At 62.9% G+C, this 27,526-nt stretch overlaps 2 protein-coding genes across 6 annotated transcripts; one reads left to right on the plus strand and one right to left on the minus strand.

The window, feature by feature from the left end:
- Positions 1–41: 41 nt before the first annotated feature.
- On the minus strand, positions 42–4,530 carry TRAPPC2L (trafficking protein particle complex subunit 2L). 5 transcript variants are annotated; one of them, XM_057534682.1, is made up of 6 exons: positions 4,464–4,530; positions 2,463–2,696; positions 1,660–1,744; positions 1,287–1,382; positions 1,073–1,152; positions 42–249 (listed from the first exon to the last, which is right to left on the minus strand). In XM_057534682.1, exons 1-5 carry the CDS (start codon positions 4,494–4,496, stop codon positions 1,097–1,099), a joined length of 504 nt encoding a protein of 167 aa, XP_057390665.1. In that variant the 5' UTR covers positions 4,497–4,530; the 3' UTR covers positions 42–249; positions 1,073–1,096. The 5 variants fall into 5 exon arrangements, with proteins under 5 accessions (XP_057390665.1, XP_057390667.1, XP_057390664.1 ...); XM_057534684.1 differs by having other exon boundaries at positions 2,463–2,673; positions 4,464–4,516; XM_057534681.1 differs by having other exon boundaries at positions 2,463–2,754; positions 4,464–4,515.
- GALNS (galactosamine (N-acetyl)-6-sulfatase) lies at positions 2,690–27,065 on the plus strand. The gene is made up of 14 exons (XM_007172554.2): positions 2,690–4,922; positions 11,305–11,428; positions 12,156–12,230; positions 12,763–12,865; positions 15,323–15,466; positions 16,244–16,310; positions 16,391–16,518; positions 16,794–16,933; positions 18,642–18,745; positions 19,036–19,172; positions 19,736–19,838; positions 22,822–22,943; positions 23,467–23,584; positions 26,151–27,065. The coding sequence occupies exons 1-14, from the start codon at positions 4,806–4,808 to the stop codon at positions 26,235–26,237; spliced, it is 1,569 nt and encodes a 522-aa protein (XP_007172616.1). The 5' UTR covers positions 2,690–4,805; the 3' UTR covers positions 26,238–27,065.
- The last annotated feature ends 461 nt before the right edge of the window (positions 27,066–27,526 follow it).

Raw genomic sequence — 27,526 nt, forward strand, 5'->3', positions numbered from 1 at the left:
TAGTTAAACCTTCTGCTGACACAGAAGGAAAAAGCCAAACCTGATCTCACAAGACCTTTAGTCAACAGGCACCGTGCATGAGGCCCTGCCCCCAGCGGCACGTCCATGACACCCAAGAGGAGACAAGTGGAAATAAAGATACATCTGAACAACACGGTTATGCACAGAACGATTCCTTCCAGCCACGGGCTGCAGAGCTCTCCTCAACAGACCTGTATCATCATGGACGTCACCATGCCATCGAAGGCCCTGCAAAGAGAAACAGACAATCAGAGAAGCAGACCCAGGCCCTCCATCCCTGGCCGGCAGAGACGTCAGTCCCTGAGGTCCAGGTGAGTAAGAGTGGCTGAGGCCAGGACGTGCGTGCCGCCGCATCAGGCGGTGAGAATCTGAGTCTCCCACCTCACTGCTGTGCGGTTTCCCACAGTGCTGCCCTGGCTGGGTCTCCAGGCCGGGGTGGGACCCAGGATGACCCAAGACACATCGTCACCACTGAGGGAAGGCGCCGTAGGAAGGGCTCATCTTCCCTGGCTGGGGTCACCTGCCGGCTACAAGGAACCCCTTGGGGACTGTGTCTGGGATGCAGGGAATTCCCAGAGCAGGGTTGGAGCACGTGCTCGTGAATGCGTCTTTGGGAAGCATCATTGCGACATCCAGATGTTAGGTCTGTGTTTACCTGAAGGCTATTTGGAAGACACCTGCAACCTAATTTCCTAATCGTCTAAGTTCAACGTCAAAGACAAAATCGGGCGGCAACAGGAGGACGTTTTCTCCCGGGAGGCTCCTGTCCATATGCCTGGGCCCTCGCTGGGATCTGGGGAGGCGCCCCAGGACCTGCTGAGCAGACCTGGGAGACCAGATGGGCAAGTTCTGCACCCCCCGCTCCCCAACTCCCCTTCTGTTGATCTGGAGATCCAAGGAAGAGTTTGTTTGGAAAAACAGGGTTCTGCCTCTTCAGAATGGCTGCCTTAGAGGGACAGTGCCCGTCGCTTAAAAAGACCTTCCCTCCCTGCCTCGCAGAATCGCTGCCTCTCAGCAAGGCGGGGGCTACCTGAGAAGGCGCCACGCCCACCTGGACTGAATGCGGTCCCCCGGGTTATAGAAGGGGTTGCACATCACGTCTGTGTAGGAGTTGTGCAGCTTCCGGAACATCTGAAACAAGAACCAACGTGTTTAATTCACATGTGCAAGTACACACAGCTGCTGCCACGCTCGGGCTTCTCAGCATTTCTGAACAAAGACGGAAAACCGAGCGGCCAGGTGCGCCCACCGGCCCCCACACTCACGCTGCGAATCTCGTTGTCTCTGAGCGCCGTGTTGGAGGAATCCACCACCATGACAAACTTCACCTTGGAGTTGGTCACGTAGCCGTATCTGCACAGCTGGTTAGGGAACACGCTCTTAGCACGGGGACTCTGTGACAGCCCCAAGCACGGCATCACCGTGCAGAGCCTGCGAGAGGAAGGCCATCTGTGCATGTCCCCCGGCTGCTCAGCTGCTCTGGAGAAGCATGACAACCTGCATCACAACAAGTGCCCCAGGCTGGGCCAGCCCCACGGTGCCAGGAGGGCACGGGACTGCACCAGGTGTGGCTGGACACTTCCTTCGACAGCTTCTGGTGTTTACCGCAGGAGCAAAGGGCAGGGAGCTTAGCCTTACCATGATTCAAGCCCCGGGGCAACCTGCCCAAACCCTGGGCCACCTCGCCTTCTCTCTGCATCAGTTCCCAGCTGGGAAGGGTTAACTGCAAGACCAGAGGTTGCACAAATGAAGCGAATCCTGCCTAAGGTACCCGCACCTCTAAAGGTCACTCTATCCTGCGGAACAGTGGCTCCGGGCAGTGACACTGGGCGAGCTCGTTACTGCTTGTGGGAATGTCTTTGAACTCCATGGGTTTCGAGCCATTTGTCCCAAGGACTGGTCAAGATCTTACAGTGACTGGTGAGGCTGGGCCTGGCAAAGAGATGAGTGGGGACTTCCCTGGTGGTCCAGTAGCTAAGACTCCACGCTCCCAATGCAGGGGGCCCGGGTTCGATCCCCGCTCGGGGAACTAGATCCCACACACTGCAACTAAGAGTCCACATGCCACAACAAAAGATCCTGCACGCTGCAAGGAATATCCCACATGCCACAACTAAGACCCTGTGCAGCCTAAATAAATAAGTACTAAAAAAAAAAAAAAAGTGTGAACAATGACCCCTTGCTCAGGAGGTGGCGGCCCCGCTGAGACGGCATAAAGCCAGAGATTCCCCAGTTCCTCCACAAACCCAAGGGACAGGTGGGGACTGTCACAAGGCAATTCAAGCCTGCTGTTCTCACATTATCCTCCTAATTAAAGAAAAATGGGTGTGAGGTCCTACTTGTCCTCAAGCTGCTCTAAAACCCCACTGGCCAAAAGCCCGCATCTTTTTTCCTTTGCAAGTGATGTTACGAGATGCTTTTCAAGGGGACCTAACGCCTACAGTGCGCCCTGCGACTGCAGGCAATCCCCAGACTCGAAGCCGCTGCCAGGCGCGAGGATACACCTTGTAGTCCTCTGTGGGGTACAGCAGGCCCAGGTAGAGCTCCCTCTGATCCACCAGGGCCTTCCCCATTGCTGAGATCTTCTCGTCCACCACGTCCAGGGACGTGTGCACCATGTAGTGAAACTTGAGCTCATTCTCCGTGGGGACACTGCGGATGTAAAGAGGGTAATTCTGCAAGAAAAGGATGACGGCGGCTGAAGCGACAAGGATCCACCCCATGTGCGCTGGCCTGGAAAACAAGGCCACGGGGCACTCAGGAGGGCAGATCGGCCAAGTGCCAATTAGCCATGGAATACGCTCTCACTCCCCAAAACCCACTGCTTAATCCTCCAAACTGGGACTTCCCTGGTGGCGCAGTGGTTAAGAATCCACCTGCCAATGCAGGGGGACACGGGTTCGAGCCCTGATCCAGGAAGATCCCACATGCCACGGAGCAACTAAGCCCGTGCACCACAACTACTGAGCCTGCGCTCTAGAGCCCGCGAGCCACAACTACTGAGCCCACACACCACAACTACTGAAGCCCATGCGCCTAGAGCCCGTGTTCCCCAACGAGAAGCCACCGCGATGAGAAGCCCATGCACCGCAACAAAGAGTAGCCCCCGCTCGCTGCAACTAGAGAAAGCCCACGCACAGCAACAAAGGCCCAACGACGAAGACCCAATGCAGCCGAAAATAAATAAATAAATTAATTAATTAATTTTTAAAAAAATCCTTCAAACTGCCGTGGGCATTGCCTTCAGGGCACCCAATCTAATCTGAGGAGGTTTTCATACCATCTGCAAAGGGGCATGGGTAGGATGGGCAGAAAAGAGAAGACGGCTCTGAGAAGTGCGTCTGAGCGCAGCCTGTCACTCACCTTCTGAGCAGGGCCCCATCCTAGCACGTGCCCTCCTCCTGGCCCCATCCTACTGGCTGTTTCCCAACACTGCAGCTCCTGCAGTCTCAGAGGCACTGGCAGGTTCCCTCTAAACCCGTCAAGGCTCGTCTCAGACCTCCTTCATCTCTGCAGAGCCATTTCCGAGCAACCTAACCCCGGAGTTACCAGCGTCTTCCCAGGCTCCCACAGGCCTGGCACTGCACAGATATAGCGTACACAACCCTGTCCCTACCCTGATGGAGATGACAGGTGAAGCAGACAGTCCACAAACCCACCAACAAATAACGCAGCAAGCGCTAAGGCGGAAGCCAGCATAACAAGAGCTTCACGGGAAAACCGCCTCAGAAGCCTCGTCTTTCAAAAGGCCGGGGCGGACACCACGGCTCCGTGCAGTAGGAGCGCGTGGATGGCCACGCAGCTCAATCTCAGGATTCAGAAAGAGCTTTCCAGAGAAAGTGAAATCGATGGTGGCCAGTGGAGGGGACGGGAGTGGGGGAGAGGGAGGAAGGGGTTCCAGGTGCAAAGGCCCAGAGGTGAGAGAGCAGAGCCTGCCGGGGGGGGGGGGGAGCTGCAGGTAAGTCCGTCAGCTGGAGTGGAGGGAGTCTGTGGTACGGGGAGGGGATTATTCAGACGTGATCCTTAGGCAATGAGAAGCCACCGTTGAGGTTTCTAGGCAGAGGTGTGCAACGGTCTGACTTGTGGCTGCTGAGCGGAGAGGAAACAGTCACTCGTTCGGGTGTCGACGGCCTGGCCGTTGGGAGCGCGCGGCCGAGCAGGATGGACAGAAGTGGACGTCTAGACTTGGGAGCAGGAAACCACAAAGCCCGCGGACGGATGGCTGGGCGGAGCGGGGGCCCGGACGGAAGAGGAAGACCCGGCCTGTGACGCTTCGGCAGCGGCAGGTGCAGATCTAGGCGGCGCCTCCCCCGGGCCCGCCCCTGGCCACCTACGCTGGGCAAAGCCCCCGGGCCCACCCTCCGGAGCCCTTGGGGCAGGGAAGGAGGGTAACCGGAGAGCCAGGCTGACGCTGGGGCGGGCCTGCCCGCCGGAGTACGCACCTCCTTGGCGATCACCGCTACGCACACCGCCATCTTGGGAGCCCGACGGGCCGCCTCACGTGATGACAACGACGGTCACGCGGCCAGCCAGGCCCCGCCCCACCCGCCTGTCATTCGGCTGGCCCTGACCCCGCCTCTCCTGTCAGTCAGCCGGCCTTGCCCCGCATCCCTGTCACTCAGCCGGTCTGACCCCGCCCCACCTCTCACTCTGTCGGTCAGGGCCCCGCTTCTCCTGTCACTCAGCCGGCATGGCCCCGCCCCATCGCCCGGCCGGAAGGATCGCCAGCTTCGCCAGGCCCGTTCCCGCCGCTCTGGGGCTCGGTGTCGCTCGGCGTGGTTGCCATGGCGGCGGTTGCTGCGGCGACGAGGTGGCGGCTGCTTCTGGTGCTGAGTGCTGCGGGGCTGAGGGTCACAGGCGCCCCGCAGCCCCCCAACATCCTGCTCCTGCTCATGGACGACGTGAGTGCGGGTGTGGGCCGGGCTCCCGGGAGGGCCGCGCTCCCGCGGGGTTGGGGGCGGCCGGCGGTGTGGGGGTCGCGCCTGGCCCTGCAGGACGCAGCGTGGCCCGTGGGTGAGGGTGAAGTGAGGTGTGGTGTCCAGGCCGGGCCAGGAGAAGACCTTCCTGCCCTGTTCCCTCCCCCGTCCCTTCCGCTGCCCCCGAGGCGTGCTGCGATGCTGGCCGGTGAGGACCAGCTCCCCAGGATCCCTGCTCTCGCCTGCCGCCCCCCACTGCTGAGGGTGTGGGTGTCAGGGAAGCGGTGCAGAGCTGACTAAGACCCCGGCCTGCCTGCCCGCCCTGGCAGTCGCCTCCCGCTGCCTTTGGCCTGCTGGACCTGTCCTGCCCCTGGGCTGCCGCCGCCTGCTTGGTCTGGCTGCTCCCACCTTGCTGAGATTTCTGACCAAAGGTCAGGTCTTTGTGGGGCGGGGAAGAACTGAACCGGAGGAGTGTCCCCCGATGGGTGTGTGTGTAGCCCCAGGCCACCCTGGTCACACCAGTGGGCCAACCCTTCCCGCAGAGCCGAGCTGTTTGCGCCTTCTTTGCGACTTGGTCCCGGTGCTCCTTCCCAAGGAAGCGGGACTGTATTTGGGGGGCACTTTTGGGGGAGTGAAATGGAGGTTCTGAAATTAGTCCACGTGAGGCATTGAGGTAAAGTGGGGACGCAGACAAACCTGGGTTCAGGTGCCTGCTCCTCTGAGCTGTGCGGAGACTGCGGCCCTTTGGGCGTCCCCTCTGCCCCGTCCTCAGGGCTGAGGCAGTGCAGAGGGTCCTGCCCACGGCTCCTAAACCCTCGAATCCGGAGTGATACCAGTGTCTGTAGTGGGGGGGGCCCTGGCTTCAGGATGGGGTTGCCAGGAAGGCCAAGGCGTGACTGGAGGGTTAGAGCTTCCAGCACAGCCTTGACCTCTGGGGGGCGACGGGGGTGCTGGAGCTTGAGTGCCATCACCAATGGCAGCGATTTAATCAACTGTGCCTGTGTGACGAAACTTCCATCAAAATCCTAAGTAACTGGGTTCAAGGGGCTCCAGGTCGGTGTACACGTGGAATTGCTCAGAGAGGGCAGGGAAGTCCCCCGGACACCTCACCCGAGGCATCTCTTCCACCTGTTGTCCCTGAGTTGTGTCCTTGATAGTAAACAGGTGATAGTAAACACAGCGCCACCCTGAGTTCTGTGAGCCGTTCTAGCAAATTATCCAACTTTGGGGGCAGTGGGGGTGGGTTGTGGGAGCCTTGACTTACAGGAGGCCCAGGATGTGGGCCTGGCATGTGAAGTGGGGGCAGTCTTGTGGGGCTGAGCCCTTGACCTGTGGGGTCAGATGCCAGGTCCGGGTAGGTAGTGTCAGATGGAGCTGAATTGTTGCACTCCCAGCCGGTGCCCAGAGGCCAGAGAAGTAGTGGTGTGGTCACCCCGCCACACACACATTTGGTGTCAGAAGTGTTGTGAGTAAAAATAGCTCAAAGTTCCCCAAAAGACCAGCAGAGACACTCCCAGGAGCCTTTGGACCAAGGCCACGGGCCTCACGTGGCTGCTGGGCGGTCCTGGCTGGTCGGAATTGCGAGGTGCTGTGTGTGTAAGAAACACGCTCGGATTTCAAAGACCTAGTACAAGAAAAAGACATAAAGTATATCTCATGTAATTTTTTTATTATGAAAATAATTCTTTATTACAAAAAGTTAACATTCAAATAAGCCGGAAAAGATCGCAGAAACCCGTCTATAGTGGCCCCACCCAGAGGTGACACAGACCGTGCTTCTCTTTACTCATAACCGTTCAGACACGACGGCTTCCGTAGGGACCCCGAAGCTCCTCTCCCCTGGAGCCCGCCCCGATGGCTGGTACGGAAACTTTGCTTCATGACGAACACGTGGGTCTTGGAAATGCTCGCTGTGTCAGCGGGTCAGCCTTCTCAAAGCTGAGGTTCCTGGGCAGGAAGGCTGTTTACGTGCATAAATTACTGGGGCAAGGCTTAGCTGAGCGCTCAGCCTCTCCGATTTCTGCCCCTCGCCTTCTCTCCAAGGTGACGGTTCATCAGTGAAGGTTGATGCTGCAGGCTGGGTGAGATGGTCGTTTTCTGGGTTTATGGGACTCCATAAAGTACAACCTGTGCCCGCACCCGCCTGCTTCCCTTTGCCCGTTGGCGGGGCCGCTGGGCTGCAGGCCCAGCCAGTGGCTCCCTGGTCCCTGTCAGAGGCCCTGAGTGGCGGAGCGGGACCGGCACTGGGCACGTCTTACTCGAGGGGGGCTGACCCGGGGGCCCGTCTGCCTGGGTGCCCAGGGTGGGTCCAGGAAACGGGAACAGTGGGCCAGGAGGCCCCGATGCCCTGCCTCTCCTCTGCGGGTTCCTCCTGTGACTTTGGGGCTCTTTGGCAGCTGAAGCCCGGAGAAGTCGGGGAGACCTCTGTCCTGGTCAGCGAATGACAGGAAACACACTCAAAGCGACTTCAGCAGAAGTGGGGGCCGAGGCTCTCCCGACTAGACAGGCTTCAGGCCCCCCAGCTCTGTGTCCTCACCCCTGTGGTCATCAGGCCTGGCAGGAGGTGCAGGCCCTGGTAGGCGTCAACTTGTGGAAGAATTGAGAAGAGGCTGAGAAGCTCCGTTCTCTAAGGCTGATGGGTGATGGGGCCGGGGGCGCAGGGACAGAGCTCCCTCCTGCCCGGCTGGGCCCGAGCGCCATCTGTGTCTCAGTTCTTTACTTGTAAAACAGGACTAAGAAGGACGCCCTGTGACCACCGGGAAGGGTAAGGCCAGGCTGCACAGAGGCCAGCCCCTGTGTCCCCACGGTGGGCCCATTCAGCCAGTGCCCCCGTCCTGACCCTCCAGGGCCTCGCACACGTGTCAATGTGGACACACGCACGGGTAATAATCCCTCGTAGCCGTGTGTGGCCCCTGCACTGCCCAGAAGTCTTTTTTTTTTACTATTATTTTTTTAATATAAATTTATTTATTTATTTTTGGCTGTGTTGGGTCTTCGTTTCTGTGCGAGGGCTTTCTCTAGTTGCGGCGAGTGGGGGCCACTCTTCATCGCGGTGCGTAGGCCTCTCACTGTTGCAGCCTCTCTTGTTGCGGAGCACAGGCTCCAGATGCGCAGGCTCAGTAGTCGTGGCTCATGGGCCCAGTCGCTCCGCGGCGTATGGGATCTTCCCAGACCAGGGCTCGAACCCGTGTCCCCTGCATTGGCAGGCAGACTCTCAACCACTGCGCCACCAGGGAAGCCCCTAGAAGTCTTTTTTTTTTTTTTTAATTTTTATTGGAGTGTAGTTGCTTTACAGTGTTGTGTTAGTTTCTACTGTACAGCAAAGTGAATCAGGTATACGTATACATATATCCCCTCATTTTTGGATTTCTTTCCCATTTAGGTCACCAGGGAGTACTGAGTAGAGTTCCCTGTGCTATGTTCTCATTAGTTATGCCCAGAAGTCTTGAAGTTCCCACCGAGTAAAGGAAAGGCCGAGACCAGGAAGAGGACCGTAGGCCCGGGTTCCCGGCTGCCTTGGCAGCGCGGGTGGGCGATCACGTGGGAGAGGGGAGACATCCTTCACACTCTGTGGGAGACCCTGCCCAGGGTGCCGTGGAGGATGGTCTCATCGAACCCGTGATAACCGTGCAAGGTGGATGTTAACATCCCTATTTTTATAGCCAAGAAAGCCTACCGATAAGTAATAATAGAGTTTGATTCAGCAGGAAAGAGCTAACACAGCAGGCCAACGACTGCGGGCCTCAGAGAGGCTCACCTGTAAATAGGTGGGCCCTTGGCCGCCATCTGGAAACTTGGATTTGGGGAGTATCCCAGCATTCCCTGTGCCTAAACTGTTTATGCAGACGTAAGATTTGTGCTGATCCCCACCCCCCTCCTGGGAGGCTGGGATTTGGGTGGTACCAGCGGGCCCAGCCCCTCGGCCTCTCTCTGCTCCTCCCACCTGGCCTGTGGGTGAGGGTGGGCAGCCCGCCTGTGCCCCGTGGAGGCGCGGGGAGAGGGGGGCAGCAGGGAGAGGCCTGGAGCCTGCAGCCTCGTGCCTTTCACTCCACTTGCTGCCCCCGTCGGCCACACCTCCCTCCAGGGGCAACTTTCATTCCAGCTCCTGTCGTGGGCGAACGGAAAAGCCTTTTCAGTAACTTAAAAATAAACCACCTCCAAAGGGACTCTATGGCTGGAAGGGTCTTTGAGAACAGACAGCACGGTCCAAAGGCAAAAGCCCCGAGGCAGCTCTGGGACCCGAGTGTCAGGATGGGCCTAAGGCTGGGAGACGAGGGGACGTGTCCCCCTCCTGGCTCTCCCTGAGGGAGAGGGCGCCGTGTGAGCTACTGCCCAGTGCAGGGGACATGAATGATTACAGCCAGACCACACACCCACCTGTAACCATCCTGGGCAAACCTGCATGCTTGGCCCCCACGTGTGACCCAAGGCTCCCCGAGCTTCGTGCACGCCGACCCAGCTCTCCCCAGCGTCTCCGTGCAGACCTGCCGAGCCTGCTGTGGGCTGGCAGGCCGTGGCCCATGAGTCCGGAGAGCTTTAAGGGGCCCTGGAGAGACAGGCACGGCCAGGCCTCTGCAGCACCAGGTGCCTGCGCTTTTCCAGTGGCCCTCTACGGAGACGTAGTTTCCATCATGTGCAGTTCGCCGGTTAAAGGGCGCAATTCCGCGGTTTCTAGCACCTTCACAGCGTAGTGCAGCTGTCACCACGGTCAGCTGTAGGTCATCTTCATAACCCTGGGAAGAAGCCCCGTCCCCGCCCTCCCCCCCACTCCGCCCCTCCAGGCGGGGTGGCCGGTGAAGGAGAGCCAGCTTGGAGGGGGCTGGCGCGGCTAGAGAATCCAGAGGGGAAGCAGGGCCGCGCCCGCCATCAGCGCTGAGGGGAATCAATTTGTCGGGGTCACTCCTGCCCCACGCCACTGGCTGCAGAAGGATGCGTTGGGTTGTAGAGCAAAGTCACGTCTTGTTGCCCTTTTCAGGTATTTCTTTAGCGCTTTATGATGAAAGTTGTTAAACACCCCGTGCAGCGGAAAGGGTGTCGCAGTGCACACCTGTCGCCCCACCTGGACTCTGCCTGCTCCGTCTCACATCTGTCCATCGTCTGCCCCTGTGCACGTGCTAACCCACCTCACCACCTGGCTGGTTTTATTTTGGCTCAACGCACGTAACACGAATTCACCCTTTTAACATTTTAAAGCGTGCAGTTCGGTGGTGTTTAGCACATTCACTGGCTTGTGCAGCGCCCCCGGCTTGTGCAGCGCACCTGTCCAGTAGCTGAGAACATCCCACCCCTCGAAGAGAAACCCCTTTCTCACTGGCAGTCACTCTCCTCCCCCTCCCCCAGCTCCCGGCAACCACCCATCTGCCTTGTCCCCGGAGACTTGCCTGTTCTGGACGTTTCACATCCATCGTACGCCCCGCGGCCTTTTCTGACCGGCTTCTCAGCAGCCTGTTTTCGCGAGTGTCAGCACCTCGTTCCTCTTCACGGCCAAGTACTGGTCCGTAGTGCGTGTATCAGGTCCCTCATGCCTAACAGATGACCACAGACTTGGTGCCTTTGGAATAGGAATCTATTCCCTCCAGTCGTGGAGGCCAGAGTCTGAAATCAAGGGGTCGCAGGGCCAGTCTCTCCGGAGGCCCCGAGGGAGGGTCCTCCCTCCCCTCCATCTCCTGGGGGCTCCTGTGCTCCTTGGCTTGTGGCCGCAACCCTCCAGTCTCTGCCTCCGTGGTGGAGGCCTGGCCTCTCCTCGTGTGTCTGTCTTGTCTCTGTGTTCCCTCTTCTCACACGGACCCCAGTCACTGGATTTAGGGCTACCCTAGTCCAGTGTGATCTCATCTTAGCTAATTACATCCGTGTTTCCGAATATGGTTACGTTCTCCGGTTCTGAGTGGACATAAATTGGGGAGGCTGCTGTTCACCCCGGTCCTGGGTGGATAGACCACATTCTGTCTACTGTTGATCAGCGATGGACACAGGCTGTTTCTTCTGAGCAGTCGGGAGTCCTGCTGCTGTGGACGTTCGTGCGGTGCTTGGGTGCCGGCGGCCCAGTTCTCGGGGCAGCAAGCTCGGGAGGAACCGCGGGTCTCGGGGCCTCGCCGGGTTAGCTTCACGGGGCCTGGCCGCTGTTTTTAAATGTGAATTCACACCGCAGAGTAGGACGGCCTCCTCGTCTGTGCGGAAGGCAGAGGTGTGTGTCTTGGTGCCGGTGGCCCGTGAGCACGTGGGGGCCGGCGTCGGAGCCGGGAGGAGGTGGGCGCTGGGCATCTGCACCGGGGAGCGGCTGACCGCGCACCGGGCCGCACTCGGGGTGCGCCGGGGGCCGCAGCTCTGGCTACGTTCTCATCCCACCTCCACACGCTCTTTCCTGCAGATGGGGTGGGGCGACCTCGGGGTGTACGGAGAACCTTCCAGAGAGACCCCGAATTTGGACCGGATGGCTGCGGAAGGGATGCTCTTCCTGAACTTCTACACGGCCAACCCCCTGTGCTCCCCTTGTAAGTCAGGGCCTGCTGAGGCCACCAGGGAGTGGGGCCGGGCGTAGGGCATGCTGGGCCGGGGGGACACAAGGGGGGCGGGCACGGAGCGCCGAGACTGAAGCGCGGTGGGGAGGTGGGGAACGCGTAGACCAGAAAGTGGGGCACAGGGTGCAGGCACGGAGCGCGGGGGTGGCAGCCCTGACTTGGGTGTCGGCTCCACCGGCGTTTCCTGCAAGGGGCAGAGGGCTGGCGGGCGGGCTGCGGCCTCTTCTGTCGGATCCTGGCGCTTGGGAGCGCCTGGGCTCCGTGCTGTGGGGAACGCGGGGCCATCAGGAGCCATCAGAGGCCACCAAGGGCTCGGAGCCTCTGGGGGTGTTTGAGGCCCAAGTGGCTGCCTCGGCGGCGGCGGCTGTTCATTGACGGAGCTGAGTGCCGCGGCTGGTTCGGGGGAGGTGCTCGGCCGGGGAAGGGATCGTCAGCTGGGGGTGTAGGGGCCTCGCAGGTGGGGAGAACCTCTGATCTGGAGGACGAGAGGTGACCCCGGAAGGGGCGGTGCACGAGGAGGCCTGCGGGCTGTCCCGGGAGCCGGAGAGAGCGAGGGGGAGCTGCAGCCGGCCCCGCCGCTGGTCTTTGCGGGGCCGTGCTCCCACCCGGCTCTCAAGTGGCTGCCGGGGACTCAGGTACCATAGGGCTGGCCTCGGGCTGCACGCGTGACCCGTGTTTCTGTCGTGTCCCCTCCGCGTAGCCAGGGCGGCTCTGCTTACCGGACGCCTGCCCATCCGCAGTGGCTTCTACACCACCAACGGGCACGCCAGGAACGGTAGGCTGTGCCCTGGGGCAGAGGGAGGGGGCGTCTGTCACCTGTCCTCTCCGGTGACCTGGCTTCTCCTGGTTGCACTCGTCACCCAGGGTTGAGGGTTCTGTCTGGGTTGTAACTCACTTTAAAGCAGAACGCAGAGCTTCCATCAGAAACAACGTGTTTTCGGCGAGTGGGGAGGACGGTGAGGGTGGGGCCAGCTCCCTTCCTGTCCCGGGGGCGGGGGCGGCCCGGCTCTAGGGTGGGCTCCCCGACCAGGTGGGGCTTCAAGCAGCCCTTGGAGGAAGGTGTGGTCTCAGAGCCCGAGTTCTGGAGACCCCGGGGGCGGGCCCTCCCCTGACCCCTGACCCCTGGCCCCTGACCCCTGACCCCTGACGTCCGGACCCCCCTCGGGGGCACGTTTGCCTGTTCGCTGCGGTAATGGTGCTGGCTGTGAGGAGCGGCCGGAAGACCTGAAAAGTGCCCCTGCAGTGCCGCCCCGACCAGGGCTCTGCCGCTCGACCCTGCCGGCTCACACGGTGCGTTGCTCCACCAGCCTACACGCCGCAGGAGATAGTGGGCGGCATCCCGGACTCGGAGCTCCTGCTGCCGGAGCTGCTGAAGGAGGCCGGCTACACCAGCAAGATCGTGGGCAAGTGGTGAGTCCCACACCTGCCTGCTGGGCGCGCCCCACGGGCTCCTCACTAACGTGGCCCAGTGGGCGCCCCTCGGGTGGGAGTAGAGTCCTTGAATTCCAGGTCCGCTAAGATGCCCAAAGCGTCCCTTTAAAAGCTGCTGTGGCCGCGCCCCTGGGACCTCCCGTGGCGAGGCTGGGGAGGTGGCTGCCACCGCAGCACCAAAGGAGCCATGTTACTGCACACGCGTGCCGTCACGGTGACACGCCAGCGAGCAAAGGGACTCTGTCTGGTGGTGCAACCAGGAAGCAAGCAGGGGATAGAGGAGGGTCGTGTGGTGTGGAGTCATCGGGATCAAGTGATCGTAAAAGATCACGTTGTCACACTCGGTGTCGCGCCTGTTAAGTGGCTTCTCTCCTACTCCCTGGGGATGCCTAAGTACACAGCCCTAGAGGTTGATATGAAGGTCGGATGTCCTCTCTTTCCTCTCCCGAGTATTGGAGCCCTTGGAGACCAAGCCTGCTTCCTACAGGAAGCCTTCCCTGACTGTCCAGCCCTGATCATCTCTCCTCAGCCGCTGCTGTGCTTTGGAGCCTCTCCCCTTGACCCCTCTGGCACTCACCACCTCGAGGGCAAGCACCTCATCTGCGCCCCTTGGGGAGCACTGCTCCACGCCGTTGACAGTCCTAGTGATGGGGGATCTGCAGAAACTGGGAGAGGAGTCCTCAGGGAACCCAGGGACCTGGAGGCTGCTTCCTCACCCCCGAGACGGGCTGGCAGCTATCCTGCCGGCCGAGCGGTCGAGCCTGGAGGCGGTGGGGGCTGCAGAGCAGAGCTGACGAGGGTGCAGGATGTGGGAGCCTGCAAGGCCCAGCAGTGCCGGGAAGGCCCGGGAGACGGTGGTAGGGCAGCTACAAGGCCCGCCGGGGCCGTGCCAGGGCTGCGCCCACAGAAGGAGGAGCCCCCGTGATGACCGGCGCTCTCTGCCCAGCCTGGCGGCTCTGCCCCAGTCCAGGGGCCTCCCATTCATGGTCACTGACGCGGGGCAGCCAGAGCTGGAGTGGGAGCCTGTCCCCACGAGCTCCCGAGATGGGTGGACTCAGGAACAGGAAGGGACGCGGCAGGGCCTGGAGAGGCGGCTGGCGCGGACTCCGGGAGGTGGACGCAGTGCTGGTGGACCAGCCGGGGTCAGGGCGTCCATGGCCAATGGGGTGACGGGCTCTGGGAGGCCCCTCCTCTGCCAGGTGGGTGTCCTGGCCTCAGCAGGGTCCCGTTAGAGCCGCAGGGGGTGTTGGTGGCCGTGGCCGTGACTGCCTGACAGCCAGCCTCGGGCCCCAGCACCACGGATCCGGATTTCCTCGGCCTAACCAAGGCCTGGGGTGGATGGAGCCTGGGCTCCCGTGAGGGGCTGCCCCGAGTCCCAGGGGCTCGACATGCTGCCACTCAGCTCGCCGGCGGGCAGTGCTGACCCCACGGCTGCCCTGGGACCAGCACTTTGAATCGATAGCTTCACACGAGCCGGACCTTCATGGGTGTTTCTGTTTCATGAAGGCCGTTTGGGCTGAAGGACGCAGGCCCAGGAGTGTCCCACCCAGCAGTGTCCAGCCAGCATGGAGGGGGCATCATAGCTGCGGGCCCAGAGAGGAAGCACGGGGCGCAGCTGGCTCTCCTTTGCAGAGACAGCGGTCAGGGTAGAGCCGGTGCGGGTGCCCCCGGTACAGGGGCTCCAGAAGCCGGGCAGCCATCGGCGGAGGCAGAGTGTTTCAGGACCAGCAGGGGGGACCGAGAGGTTCACTTACCGGCACCCAGACTCCACTGCTGGCCAGCTCAGTTCCGGCCCCATCCTGCTCTGCTGCCTCGTGCCGCATCCACCTGACCGAGTGACCGAGCTGTGCGGCAAGGTCATGGTGACGTGGAGTCGGCCTGGCCCGGTGCAGCCCCCCAGCGCTGTGCCGGCGATGCTGGCTGCGAGAGGCTTTCTGCACACGTGACCCCAGGAAACCTGTCTGCTTCCCAGGGAGGAGGAACCTCACCCCGAAACCCCTTCCCGAAGCTGCGCCTTCTCAAGAGAGACCCTCCCACTGGCGAGAGAACCCGACGTGACGCACCTGCGGGGAAGGGGCTCCTGGGTGGGAGCAGGGGGCGGGTCCGAGCCCGGGTCTCGGGAACAGCTGGGCCGTTGCCCTGCAGGCACCTTGCTGTGTTCTCCTCTCGTCTCGTCCGGCTCCTGCCCAGGGCGCCGGGGCAGTGAGCCGCACTCATGGGACCTGGTCACCGTCCCCGTGTGCGCCCCTCGGCTGTCACCTGGGTGGACCGTGCGGGCAGGGGGGCCAGGCCGCGGGGCACCCGGGCTCAGCACACCCTGGGGCTGGCTGGAGCCTTGTCTCCTGAGCTGCTCTCTGAAGGCGAGGGTGTTTGCTTCCCGGAGCTCCGGGGCGCCCATGCGGGGGTCCCTGAAGTGCCCCGGGTTCCTGTCTCTAGGCATCTGGGCCACAGGCCTCAGTTCCACCCCCTGAAGCACGGATTCGATGAGTGGTTTGGATCCCCCAACTGTCACTTTGGACCTTATGACAACAAGGCCAGGCCCAACATCCCTGTGTACCGGGACCGGGAGATGGTTGGCAGGTAACAGGCCCTGCCCACTGCTGCTGCCCACCGCCAGCTCCTCGTCCTGCCCAGACCTCGTCCTGTGACCCCTGACTTACAAGAGCCCCGCCTCCGGGGGCTTCTAACTGTCTCAGGAAATGTGCCGGGAGCCCCAGACGCTCCCCGGAGCGAGGCGCTCCCCCCGGCTTCCGGGGTTTGGGCCCCGTGCCCGGAGGCGGCGAGGGGGCTACGCCCTGGACGGTCAGCCTCACTCCGAGTCACCGTCTGGGGGGCTGTCGGCTGCAGGACCAACCTGGTCTGGCCATCGGGTGGCTGCAGGCAGGCCCTGGTCTTTCCTGTTTGGCCTAACTTCCCTTTCTTTCTTCCTTTTTTAATTATTTTTGTTCCGGTGGAAGCGCGGTACACGTCACTGGACCGCAGAGCTGGGCCAGCATTGCTGGGGTGTAGCTCACCCAGCACCCCCATCCCAGACCGCCTCCGTCACCCCAGAGAGATGCCCACACCTGTTAGCCGTGCCCTCCGTGGCCGTGGACTGGCCACTTCCTCTCGCGCCGTCCTGCCTGTCCTTTGGCGGGGCTCCCCTCCTTCTCCCAGATGGTGGGGTCACCGGGGCACCAGACTCAACCCCAGTGTGTCCCCTATGGGCCTGGGAGCTTCCAGGCTCCGGTTTTGTTCTTGACGTGAAAGTTTCCATCTCCCTTTTAAACGAGGCCCCTGACTTTGCCCAGGAAATCGGGGAGGAGGGGCTTTCCTGCCCTGAAGGCCAATTTCTGTCTGGATCTGTACTGTTTTCAGATTTTATGAGGAATTTCCAATTAACCTGAAGACTGGAGAAGCCAACCTCACCCAGATCTACCTGCAGGTGACCACAGCAGGGGCTGGCCCGGCTCTGGGGTGGGAGGTGGGCCTGGGGCAGGGAAGACGGTGCGCGCTTTTCCTCAGGAAGCACTGGATTTCATTAAGAGGCAGCAGGCAGCTCACCGCCCCTTCTTTCTATACTGGGCCATCGACGCTACACACGCGCCTGTTTACGCCTCCAGGCCTTTCCTGGGCACCAGCCAGCGAGGGCGGTGAGTCCTCGGTCACATAGATCTGGACCCCGGGGCAGGGGGGTCAGCTGTGCTTGATTACCACCAGAGGCTGGGCCCTTGGTACCACTGTCAGCTGTGGACAGAGGGAAGCATCTGTGCCTCTGCGGTGGTGGCGGGAGGGGTCGGCTCTGCCCCGATTCCGTCTGAAACTTGCCTGGAACGCCCCCTCCTCGTCCCTCCCTGAGGTTCGGCTCCGGCCGCCCTCTGGTCCCGGAGGCCGCCGGCCCCTGCTGACCGCTCCTTCCTTCCCGCAGTTACGGGGACGCCGTCCGGGAGATTGACGACAGCGTCGGGAGGATCCTGCACCTCCTCCGGGACCTGAGCATCGCAGAGAACACCTTTGTTTTCTTCACGTCGGACAACGGCGCTGCCCTCATTTCTGCGCCCAGACAAGGCAGGTGACTTGAGCAGATGGGGCTCCACCCGGGGCCCCTCAGCAGCACCCCCCCACCGGGCCGAGTGTGAAGGGCTCAACCTTGGGGAGGGAGGGACACCGGCAAGCGCCCCCCAGGCGCAATGCCCCTCTTCCCCACCGCCGGGCAGGTGCCTGGTCAGGAGGGAGAGCTCGGTGGGGCCGGCGGAGGCTGAGGCTGCGGCCCTCACCGCGTCCTGCCTCTGCGCTGGCCAGCCCTGGGGCCAGTCACGTCCAGACTTCCCTCTCTGAAGCCGCAACGTCCCCTGTCAGTGTTTCTGTCCTGATCTCAGCTGTAACACGGTGGCTGTTGTCACGTGACTGGACACGTCTGCCCCTTTTTCTGTGTTTGAGGGCCTCCCTTCCCACAGGGGCGATGACCCTGCAGCAGCCAGGCCCAGGCTCGGCGCCCACCCCCGCCCCTCGGAAGTGCCCTCCCAGGCCTCGCGGTGGGTGGTGTCCAGGAGGGAAGGGACCGAGCCCCCCTCCCCTGCAGTGCTGGAGCCCCTGGCGCAGCGCGGTGGGGCTGCTCACTCCCCCAGACCCTCCCTTTGTGTCCCTGCTGGGCCTGCAGTCCTCCTGAGGACCCTGACCTCTAGGCCTCTCAGGTCTGAGGCTTTTTCACCTTGCGGAGCTGGAGCAGGTTGTTAGACCCCGCGTTTCACAGTCCTGTGAGGGTTTCACACCCCCGTGGTGATGTGTCTCTTCTTCCCTTTCTTCTTAAAAAAGCTGGGCCCCAGGAGGGCCCTGAGTCACTCAGACAGCTCTGGAAGGAAGGCCACAGACAGCAGGAAACCCCACAGGGCTGGGCCTGTGTGGGGAGGCACTGGGGGACCTTACAGCCATGTGTCCTGGGGGCAGAGGGGCCCAGGGGTCTCCAGGGACAGGAACAGTGCTACTGGCTCCGGCCGAGAAGGAGCTGCAGGGGCAGAACAAGACGATGAAAATCCATGTACCCACCCGCAGCTGGAGAGACCGGAGCAGGAAAGAAGTAGGCCCTCATTGACCTCTGGCCTGTGACCCTTGCTGGCCCTGTGCTGACCGGCGAGGTGGGCTTCGGGTTGCAGTGCGGGGACGAACCACAGGGTCGCTGCTGGAAAATGCTGTGCTGTTGTGTCCATCTCCCCATCCTCAGGGGTCCTGAGGTTGTGGGACCCTCCCTCCGTCATGGCAGCGAGCCGGGGATGTGCGATTAGCCAGGACCGGGCTGTCTGCCCTCGGCACCGCCCACAGCCGGGTTCAGGGACCACCTGCTCAGAGCAGGGCCTGTCAGAAACACGGGATCTGCACCCCCAAACCCCAGGCACACAGGAGCTGCTTGTGCACAGTGACATTTAGGGAACCTGGCACCTGCCAGGCCCGGGGTCGGGACTGTGTCTTAACGTTTCCACGTCTTTCACTGACACGTCCACGTGCTGTGTGTGTGCGCGGTCGCGGTCTATGGGGGCGTGACCTTACGACCACAGCTCTAGGTCAGAGCCATCTCCAGGTGTTCTGACCTTGAACTTGAGGCCTGAACCCCAGGACTGGTCCTTTGTCTCCACGACGGCCTCGGTGCCTCGGCAATGTCACCTCCAAAGGGCCGGGCGGGGAGCCAGGTGGACAGACGTGTCCCGAGGGTGAGTGCCCAGCAGGGCGTGTGTGGCCCTGGGGACTCAAGGCACGTGGTCTGATGGGCGACTGTCCCCAGGTGGCAGCAACGGGCCCTTTCTGTGCGGGAAGCAGACCACGTTTGAAGGTGGGATGAGGGAGCCTGCGATCGCCTGGTGGCCCGGGCACATCCCTGCCGGCCAGGTGAGTCAGAGCCGGCCTTGTGCCAGACCTGCGGTCACCCTGGGGCGTGAGGCCTTGGTCCCCTCTCTGGCCTGCTCCCTGCGCTCATTCTGCCACGCACACGTGTCATCGGGCAGGGGAGGCCTCTGTTCTGCGTGTGTGGACATGCTGTGGGCTGTGACCACGCGTGTGTGCGCGTGTGCGTCAGCGAGCACGCCTGGGGACCTGGCCCCGGGCCGCCATCTGGGCAGGGCAGGGCGGGGCGGGGCGGGGCAGGCATCCTCAGCGCGTCTGGGCCACGTCTATCGCAGGTGAGCCACCAGCTGGGCGACGTCATGGACCTCTTCACCACCAGCCTGTCCCTCGCAGGCCTGGCGCCACCCAGGGACAGGGCCATCGACGGCCTGGACCTCCTCCCCACCGTGCTCCAGGGCCGCCTGACAGACAGGTAGGTTCCCGCCGGGCACGCGCCCCGCCGGGCGCCCCACACCTGGTGCCGGAGCCTGGCTGACACAGCAGGTGTCCTCGCCCAGAGGGAGGTGAGACCCGGGCATTTCGGCATGAGACGCTTGGTGGGCTGGAGAGGCCTTGTTCCCCCCTGCGGTGTCCCTCACCCTCTGCCCGGCCCCAGCCTACACCCAGCTCCGCGCCGGGACGCTCCAGCTCAAGACCTGCTACTGTTTTGCTCAAACAGAATGAGTTTCCCAGGCTGCCGTGAAGGGGCGCGGATTCTGAAGTGTGTAGAGCGTAGCCAGAGCCGGCTTACGGCCAGGAGTGGACGGCTCACTCTCTCTTTTCTGTCTTGAAACCTGGCATGAGAGCTTGCTACCCCTGGCGGGGGTGGCAGGGGTGCCAGCCGCCACGCTCGTCCCCACAGGCCCGCCTGCCGCGCCCGGGTGCTACCCCCTTCCTCCGCCGCCAGCCTCCCCAGCACCGAGGAGGAGGGGCGGCCGTGGGGGCTCCTCCACAGCCCGGGGACCCTTTCAATTGACTCTGCCTGTCCCCCGACAGGCCGATATTCTATTACCGTGGCAACACGCTGATGGCGGTCACCCTCGGCCAGTACAAGGCCCACTTCTGGACCTGGACCAATTCCTGGGAGGAGTTCAGACAGGTGAGGGGGTCCCGGCTCCGCGGACTCCTCGTCCCTCGCGTCCCGCCTTGGGGAGGCCTCTGTGCCCCCGGCTCGCGTGCTGACCTGCTGTCAGGACTTGGGGGTGACGAGGTGTAGCCACGAGAACAGCACCCACCCTGGCCCGGGCCGCCAGGCTCAGGAGAGCAGGCCTCGGGCAGCTCAGCCCCAAAGCCGGGTCAGATGCCTCAGGGGCCCAGGCGGACCCGGCACCTCCCCGGCCTCCCCTCCCGTCCACCCGCCGGCCCAGCCAGGCGCTCGGCGGCCTCCCGAGAGGCTGTCGCGGTGTTTGCTCCCACGGTCCTGACGGTGAAGTGCCCCTGCCAGGCCGGGAGCCCGACTCGGCCCTCCCAGCTCGTGGCCGCCCACCACCTCCTCTCCGCGTGCCCGGGCCCCCCCCGCTCGCCCTCCCCCAGCCAAGCCTGTGCTTCCCCAGGTCCCATCACTGCCCCGGGCTGAGCTGTCCTGAGCACCCCGCCGCCCAGCAGGCAGGGCCGCGGCTGGCTGGCCCCTGAACATGCTAAGGGGCCGAGAGGCCTAGGAGTGCCGCCTGAGAGCGCCCTGAGGCAGGCGGTGTGGCGACCCCTGGGGACAGCGCGCGGCCTCCCTCGTCCCCCCCCAGGCCCCTCCCCACCCTGTAGGGTCCCTGTCGCGTCCAGCTGCATTCTGGAAGCCACCGCTCACCCCCCGTGGGCTGTTGGGCCTCTTGAGGGCAGGTCTGGTCAGCCCAGCCTGCACCCAAGCCGGAGCCCACAGGGGCTGGGGCGCCTCTTCTAGCCCGGAGTGTCTGCAGGCAGCGAGCAGCCAGCTGCGCGGCCTGTCCTGACTCGGCCACGTTCATGGCGGGGTCGGAAAGTGTCGGGAGAGGCCCCCTCGGCGTGGCCGGGTGACGCCCGTGCGCAGGGCTCAGCGGGTGGCGCTGCTTCCATTTTCCGAGGGTTGTTTGTGGGGCTTCTGGCTGGTTTGGTCTGCACGGCCGCCGTCCTCTTGGGAGACTAAACCCGCAAAACCCCCGTCTCTTCTCCAAGGCGCACAGGCGTGCAGGCACTGGGGGGTCCCTCCCGCGGCGGGTTGCACGGTTGCGGTTCCAGTCAGATGCCTGGGGGGGGTGGGGGCACCCGCACGCTGCTTTGATGGCCCTTCTCCCTGCAGGGAGCAGTAAGGCTGAGGGGGGGTGTGCAGTCGGGAGGGGCCCCAGAAGCTATGACAGCGGCCTTGTGGCCATCCACAGCTCCCTGAGCTCCACGGAGACTTGGCTCCGCCTCTGGCATCCCTTCCAGGCGATCACCACATGAGGGGCAGCCCTGTCCGCAGGCTGGGGGCGTGGCTTAGCTGAGGACACAGGTCTGGGGTCCCCAGGTGCAGGGTTCGCCTGAGGCGACCTTGTTAACTTCCCACTGTACCCTTGTCTGGGGCATCTCCCACCCCCCCCGACCCCCCCACCCCCCAGTGCCTGTGGGCCCACCTGCCCGCGTCCCGATCAGGCCTGGTACCACCGTCACCAACAGGCCCGTGACCTCCCCTCGTGAGGTGTCTGAGGCGCGGGGGCCGAGGCAGGAGGGAGGGCCCGTGTGTCCACGGGACCTTCTGCATTTCTGGACTAAATCCACCAGCGTCGGCTCAAGGGCACGGCTCGCCGCCCTCCTCCTTCCCATCCTCCCAAAGCCGGTGTTGTGCTGGGGCAGGGCTCCCCGCGCCCCCTCTGCCTGGCTGGGCTGCGTGGGGCTCAGCTGCGGTGCCCCTGGGGCGAGTCCTCCCTCCCGGGAGTGGTTGTGAGAGAAAACTCCTGTGCTAATTAGCGGGATCTTAATTAAATAGCTTATTTGATTTGCATCCAAATTATAATTTGTGTTTTCTGTCTAGACTTGGATTCTTCTGCATTAACTGCTCAGCTTTTTTATGCTAAACGTGGTTGTTTCTCCCACCGTTAAGTCCACTTTTGTTCTCCAGCTGGTCTGCTCCCAGAAGGTCAGAGGTCACTCACTTGGGACCCACCTGAGTGCCCGTTCTTGGCAGCCCTTGACAGCTTAGATTCCAGCCGCTGACTCAGGGGCTACAGCTCAGGGCAGACAACTGGAATTTCTGTAGCTCCTCACCTCCCTGCTTTACTGAGAAGCAGAATATTCACTGCTCCGCTGCCTGGCCGTCCAGGACAGACACGCGGGTGTTGGGAGGATTGCCGTCAGACCGCACTGGGGCCTGTGGGAGAAGCAAGAGGCACGTCTCTGTCCCCAGCTCCGTTTTAGGGTTAACGTGCCCCGCCACGGCCCGCTCCAGACCCTGTAAACAGTGTCCCACGTTGCCTGGAGACCAGTGCCCAGCTGCTTATGGGGCCCTGAGGTCCCCAGTGCTTCTGGGGTGGCAACCCTTGGCCTCGCCCGACTCTGCCCAGATGGCAGCAGGCCTTTCCCTAAACCAAGTCAGGGAGCCCCGAGGGGCAGCCTTCAAGCCTGGGGGACACGCTGGCATGGGAACCCCATCTCACACGCGCGTCAAAGGCTGAACCCCGAGGGCAGAGGCCGCCTGGAGGGCGCGGAGCAGGGCTGCACACCTGAGCCTTGGTGGAGAAGCTGCTGCATCTACTGTGAAGGGTGGGGGCGGTGCGTCTGGGTCCCCTGCGTCTCCTCTGGCTTTCAGGCCTGCGGTCCCTCCTCCTCAGCTGGCCAAGGAGTCTTGGAGGAATGCCGACCACTGTGCACCTCATCTGCTACGAGGCAGATAGGGTGGACGTGAAAAGCTTTGCTCTAGAAATTAGATAGAAGATAGACTGAAATATTTTAGAGATTCACCACCCGCTCCCCCAAGAAAGTACTGAAGCCCTCGGGGATGGTGCACAGGGCAGATGGCATGCAGCCCGGGGCTGGGTGGCAAGAAGGCTCCGTCCCGCAGCGCGGCATCCGCGGTCCTGCTGTGCTCGGCTGCGGGCCCTGCACGCGTCACCTGCGCTCGCGGCCTCTCGTTTCAGGGCGTGGATTTCTGCCCCGGGCAGAACGTGTCAGGGGTCACCACCCACTCGCAGGAGGAGCGCACTAAGCTCCCGCTGGTCTTCCACCTGGGACGAGACCCCGGGGAGAGGTACCCCCTCAGGTGAGCCGGGGGTTACGGGGGGCCCCAGGCCCCCTCGTGGGGCGAGTGCAGCCGACCGAGCAGGGCGCCGAGGGCCCGGAAGCCACGCGGTCTGAGGGCGTTTGGGGCAGGACCAGCCGCTCGAGAGAAACAAACAGGGGCCAGAGGATTAAGAGGGACCCTGAGAGAGGAGAGATCGGGCGCTGCGAAGCCCGCGCAGCTCAGGGCGCCTGCGATGCCGGGCGGTGCCCCGGTGGCTCCTGCTGAGCAGCTGGCTGGAGGGTCACGGCTGCTGTCCCGGGCACGACGTGGCTCTGCCTGAACCCTCATGTGCGGGGTGGTTCCCGGGGTGCACGCCTCTCAGGGAGGGCGGGCGGGACAAGGTGGGGGCCCCAGCCGCTCTTTCCGCGAGGCTGCTGGATGGTGACACCGGGGTGGGGGCTTGTCCCTCAGTCTCCCCGCCAACCCTGGCCTACCTGGGTGGGCTGCCCCACTTGCCCTGTCCCTCCCTCCACCTCGGTGACCTGGTGCCCCTCGCCTGCAGCATTGCCAGCACCGAGTACCTGGACGCACTTCGCTGGATCACCCCGGTCGTCCGGCAGCACCAGGAGGCCTTGGTCCCCGGCCAGCCCCAGCTTAATGTGTGCAACCGGGCGGTCATGGTAAGTGGTTCGTACGTGGGCTGTGGGGGGCATCCCAGGGCCATGTGAGTGCTGACCGGTCTGCTGCAGGCACGAACCCCACTTCCATCCTGCTTCTCTGTCTCCGACCTCACAGGAGTGGCAAGGGGGTCGCTTGGCACCTCTGCAGGTGCAGGACGAGCCAAACCCATGTGGGATGTGGGTGTTGAAAGGCTGGGCAGATGGCCGGGGGTGCAGCAAGCCCACTGGCCACCTCCGAGCACAGCCTCCTCCAACTCCATGGGGGCTCACCCACAAGTCCGTCCCATAACTGGGGTGTCTGTGCGGCTCCCTGCTCCACAAAGATGGGCGATCTTCCGTCCCCGCGGCAGAAGCTCCGGCAGCACCCCAAAACCCGCAGAGCAAAGCCAGTAGCTTAGCCTGGCTTCCAGCCCGTGAGTGCCCCCGCCCCGCACACCCCATTCCCCAGACCCGCCTGGCGGTTGTGAGCACGGCTAAGCACCTTGAAGCTGCGGGCGCGGCGGGGCCAGCGGAGCCGCTGCCTCGAGCCAGGAAGTGACTGTGTGAGCACTGCGGGGTGGGTGTGATGGGTGCGTGTGAGGACGAGGCTCGGATGTTGGAAGCATTCCCTAGGGGGGAGGCGTGTCAGAGGGCGCGTGGCCTTGGGGGCGGCCGAGGGTCGTTGGCCAGGGCCAGCGGGGCAGCCTGGTCGCGGTTGGCCACATCTGGGGCTCACGGGGGAAGGCGTTTGGGGCGGGGGCCAGCAGGGCCTCCCCCTTCCCGTGGAAGGACGCCAGGCTGGCGTTCCGGCCTCTGGACTCAGCAGTGGAGCAGGAGGGCCCCCCGGCTCAGGACCACTGCGGTCCCTTGGGTCCCAGGAGCCTGAGAGACCCCCGCCTAGGGAGGAGCCCCGGGTGCCCCCTGCAAACCCGTCTTGTCCTCTGTGACATGGTGCTGTCCGCACCCCGACACGCCATCTCCTGTCACGCCTGCCCTGTGGGCCGAGTCTCCAGGTAGCAGCCGATGCCTGGTGGCTCAGAGACCAAAGGGGTCTTAGTGACAGTAGGGGAGATGGGGAGGGACTGACTTGACCAGGGTGCTGCCGCCACCTCCTGGTCGCGGCAGGAATTGCCACTGCCCGGCCGACCCTGGAACAGGAGAAAGCAGGGACCCCCGCCCCAAGTGAGCTGAGGACCCCGGAACAAAGTGGGTTGGCCTAAGACTCTGAAGCGAGCACTGCCACCAGAGAGGTGCATGGACTTAACAGTGTGTGGATGCGTGTGGGCATTTGTGTGTGTGTGCACACGCAAGCATGCAAAGCCCTCCCCGGTCCCCGCACTCGGCCCGGGCCCCACTCGTCCAGGCCCTGCTCGTCCAGGCCAGCGGGTGAGGGCTCTGGGTAGCGACCTCTGCTCTTGGGACAAGAGCAGCCCAGGCAGCCCGCCTCCCTAGAGCTTCATCAGACACCCTCCCTGACCCCCCAGGCTCACAGGTTGGGTCCAGAATCTGCTTTCTGCATGCACCTGGCCCCTTTCTCTGCTCTGCCTCAGAGGTTGGGAACTGCTTCTTATCTAAACCTGGCCCTGCCAGGCGGCCCGTGCAATCAGAGGGCCACCTGATGCTATTCAGGGCAGGGGAGGGCTTTACCTGCGGTTCTCACTGGCGCTGATATTCTGATTCAGACTCAGGCCCTGGCAGGGGCGGGAGTAGGGGGAGTGCCCCCCCCAGGGTGATTAGGGGGATGGGTACACCTCCTGGGTGAGGGGACACGACAGAGCCACAAAGGCTCCCGCTCAGGGGCATGAGTGTCCTGTTGGTTTTTTTTTCCTTGTCTTTTTTTTTAAAGGAACATTTATTTATTTATTTATTTATTTATTTATTTGTTGGCTGCGTTGGGTCTTCGTTGCTGCGCATGGGCTTTCTCTAGTTGCGGCGAGCAGGGGCCACTCTTCGTTGCGGTGCGCGGGCTTCTCATTGCGGTGGCTTCTCTTGTTGCGGAGCACGGGCTCTAGGCGCGCGGGCTTCAGTAGGAGCACAGGCTCTAGGCGCGCGGGCTTCAGTAGTTGTGGCACACGGGCTCAGTTGCTCCGCAGCATGTGGGATCTTCCCGGACCAGGGCTTGAACGCATGTTCCCTGCATTGGCAGGCGGATTCCCAACAACTGCACCGCCAGGGAAATCCCAGTGTCCTGTTCTGTTGCCAGGAAATCATTGCCACACAAAGCAAGTCTGCCCACGAAGATGCAGCCAGGAGAGCCTGTGCTGAAGCAGGCCAGCTTTCCCTGGGGCATCAAGGCCGCCACCTCTAGAGCTTACCGGGAGGCCAAGGTTGTGGGCAGTTAGCGGACTGTCCCCTTCAGTGACAGGCAGGCCCTGTTAATACCAGGCTGCTGTGGGGCAGTGTCTCCTGTGCCGGCCTCAGGCATTGAGTCGCCTCCGAGCCAGGTGGAGACAGGTGATTCCACACTGCAGCCACCCGTTGGGGTGGGGCAGGTCACAGGCCTGGGCAGGGCAGGAGTCTGGAAAGTGCTGAGTCCACAAGTGCTTGGAATAACTGCATGTCCGCTTTCTGAACTTTCATTACCCAGAACTGGGCGCCCCCAGGCTGCGAGAAGTTAGGGAAGTGCCTGACGCCCCCGGAGTCTGCGCCAGAGAAATGTTCCTGGCCCCACTAGCACCGGCCTAGGCTCAAGACAGGCTCTGGCCTCAGGGCTCCTGTGCTGGAAGAGCTCCAACTCCCTCTGCCCTGCCTGCTGCCAGACGGAAGTCACCTGTAGCCAGCAGCAGGACCTGCAAGACTACGCCTGCTGCAGCCCGGCCCTGGAGTCAGTTCCCAGCCCACCGGGCCTGCCTGACTCTGCGGCCGCAGGCTCACGTCAGCCCCTGAACCGGAGGCTGCCCGCCTCGTGTCCTCCCACTCTGCTCCAGCTACCTCCCGGCTGCCCCTTCCAGGGCCTGAGCTCCGCCCCAGGACCCAGAGGCCTGACTTCAGCCCTGGTGTCGAGGGTGGCCGTGCCAATCCTGTGTTGCCCCCTGGCGCTGTGCCCAGGGGATACCCCAGCGCCCCTCCCCCGCATACCCCCCCATGGTAAGGGGGTGTGAACATGAAACGGGAGGAGGCCAAGGACCTCCCTGTCCCGGAGCCTCAACAGCCAAGGCCTCCCCAGTCCAGTGGGGACAGCTGAAGCCACCAGCTTCCTCGGAGATCAGGACTCCCGACCCCAGCACACTGTGGGGCCTGCCTGTGCTTCAGAGGTGCCCCGCCCACCCTCCCGTCCTCGAGCCCAGGGTGGCAAAGCTTGAGGATGAGCCCATTCACCAGCGAAATCAGGAGAGCCTGAGCAGGGCTGTGAACGGCCTCCAGGGACTCCCCCTTAAGGCCCGTGGGCCGTTTCCATTGTGTGGAGTTTCCACTCTGCAGACTGTCACACCAGCTCTGTACTGTTGTAAGACTTGGCAAATTATGAAGAGACCAGGTTTAGAATAAAGTAACAAGCATTTTAGCCTTTTGTTTTTAAATGAAATTCTATTTGGGGGAAGTTGTCCCCCCTGGGTACCACGGTGGGGGCTGGAGTGGGCCAGGCCAAGCATTCCATCCCTCCCTCCTCCGCTGCCCTCCCGCTGCAGGCCCCGGAGAAGCCAGGCACCAAACGCCTGGGCTTCCGCCTCTGGCTCGCCCCGCCCCCGGCCGTTGGTCCTCTGAACTCCCTTCCAGGCCTCTGCACCGCACTCGTGCTCGGAACCCCTCCTTGCTCCGGTCCTCAGGCACCGGCGCGCTCCTGGGGAAAGGGCCGGGCCGTCTGTGTGCGCCGTGCGCCCCGTGCGCGCGCCGGCCCCCTCGCACCGCGCTGCAAGAGCTCAGCCGAGACCCGCCGGGGAGGGAAGAAGAGCGAGCGAGGCAGTGCGCGCCGCCCGAGGCCTGGGGTCCCGGCCACATCTGCGCCGAAGACCTGCGGGCGCTCTC

This window comes from Balaenoptera acutorostrata, chromosome 19 (genome assembly GCF_949987535.1).
Source record: "Balaenoptera acutorostrata chromosome 19, mBalAcu1.1, whole genome shotgun sequence".
In the NCBI taxonomy this organism is placed as follows: Eukaryota; Metazoa; Chordata; class Mammalia; order Artiodactyla; family Balaenopteridae; genus Balaenoptera; species Balaenoptera acutorostrata.

Bases quoted from the DNA above. Each gene is read 5' to 3' on its own strand.
- GALNS (XM_007172554.2), top strand. From the start codon at position 4,806: ATGGCGGCGGTTGCTGCGGCGACGAGGTGGCGGCTGCTTCTGGTGCTG. The intron at 11,429-12,155 runs GTAAGTCAGGGC...CCCTCCGCGTAG, and splicing joins CAACCCCCTGTGCTCCCCTT to CCAGGGCGGCTCTGCTTACC. The intron at 16,311-16,390 runs GTGACCACAGCA...GCTTTTCCTCAG, and splicing joins TCACCCAGATCTACCTGCAG to GAAGCACTGGATTTCATTAA.
- TRAPPC2L (XM_057534681.1), bottom strand. From the start codon at position 2,744: ATGGGGTGGATCCTTGTCGCTTCAGCCGCCGTCATCCTTTTCTTGCAG. The intron at 1,383-1,659 runs GTAAGGCTAAGC...TTCCCTAACCAG, and splicing joins GCCCCGGGGCTTGAATCATG to CTGTGCAGATACGGCTACGT. The intron at 1,153-1,286 runs GTGAGTGTGGGG...TTCTTGTTTCAG, and splicing joins GAGACAACGAGATTCGCAGC to ATGTTCCGGAAGCTGCACAA.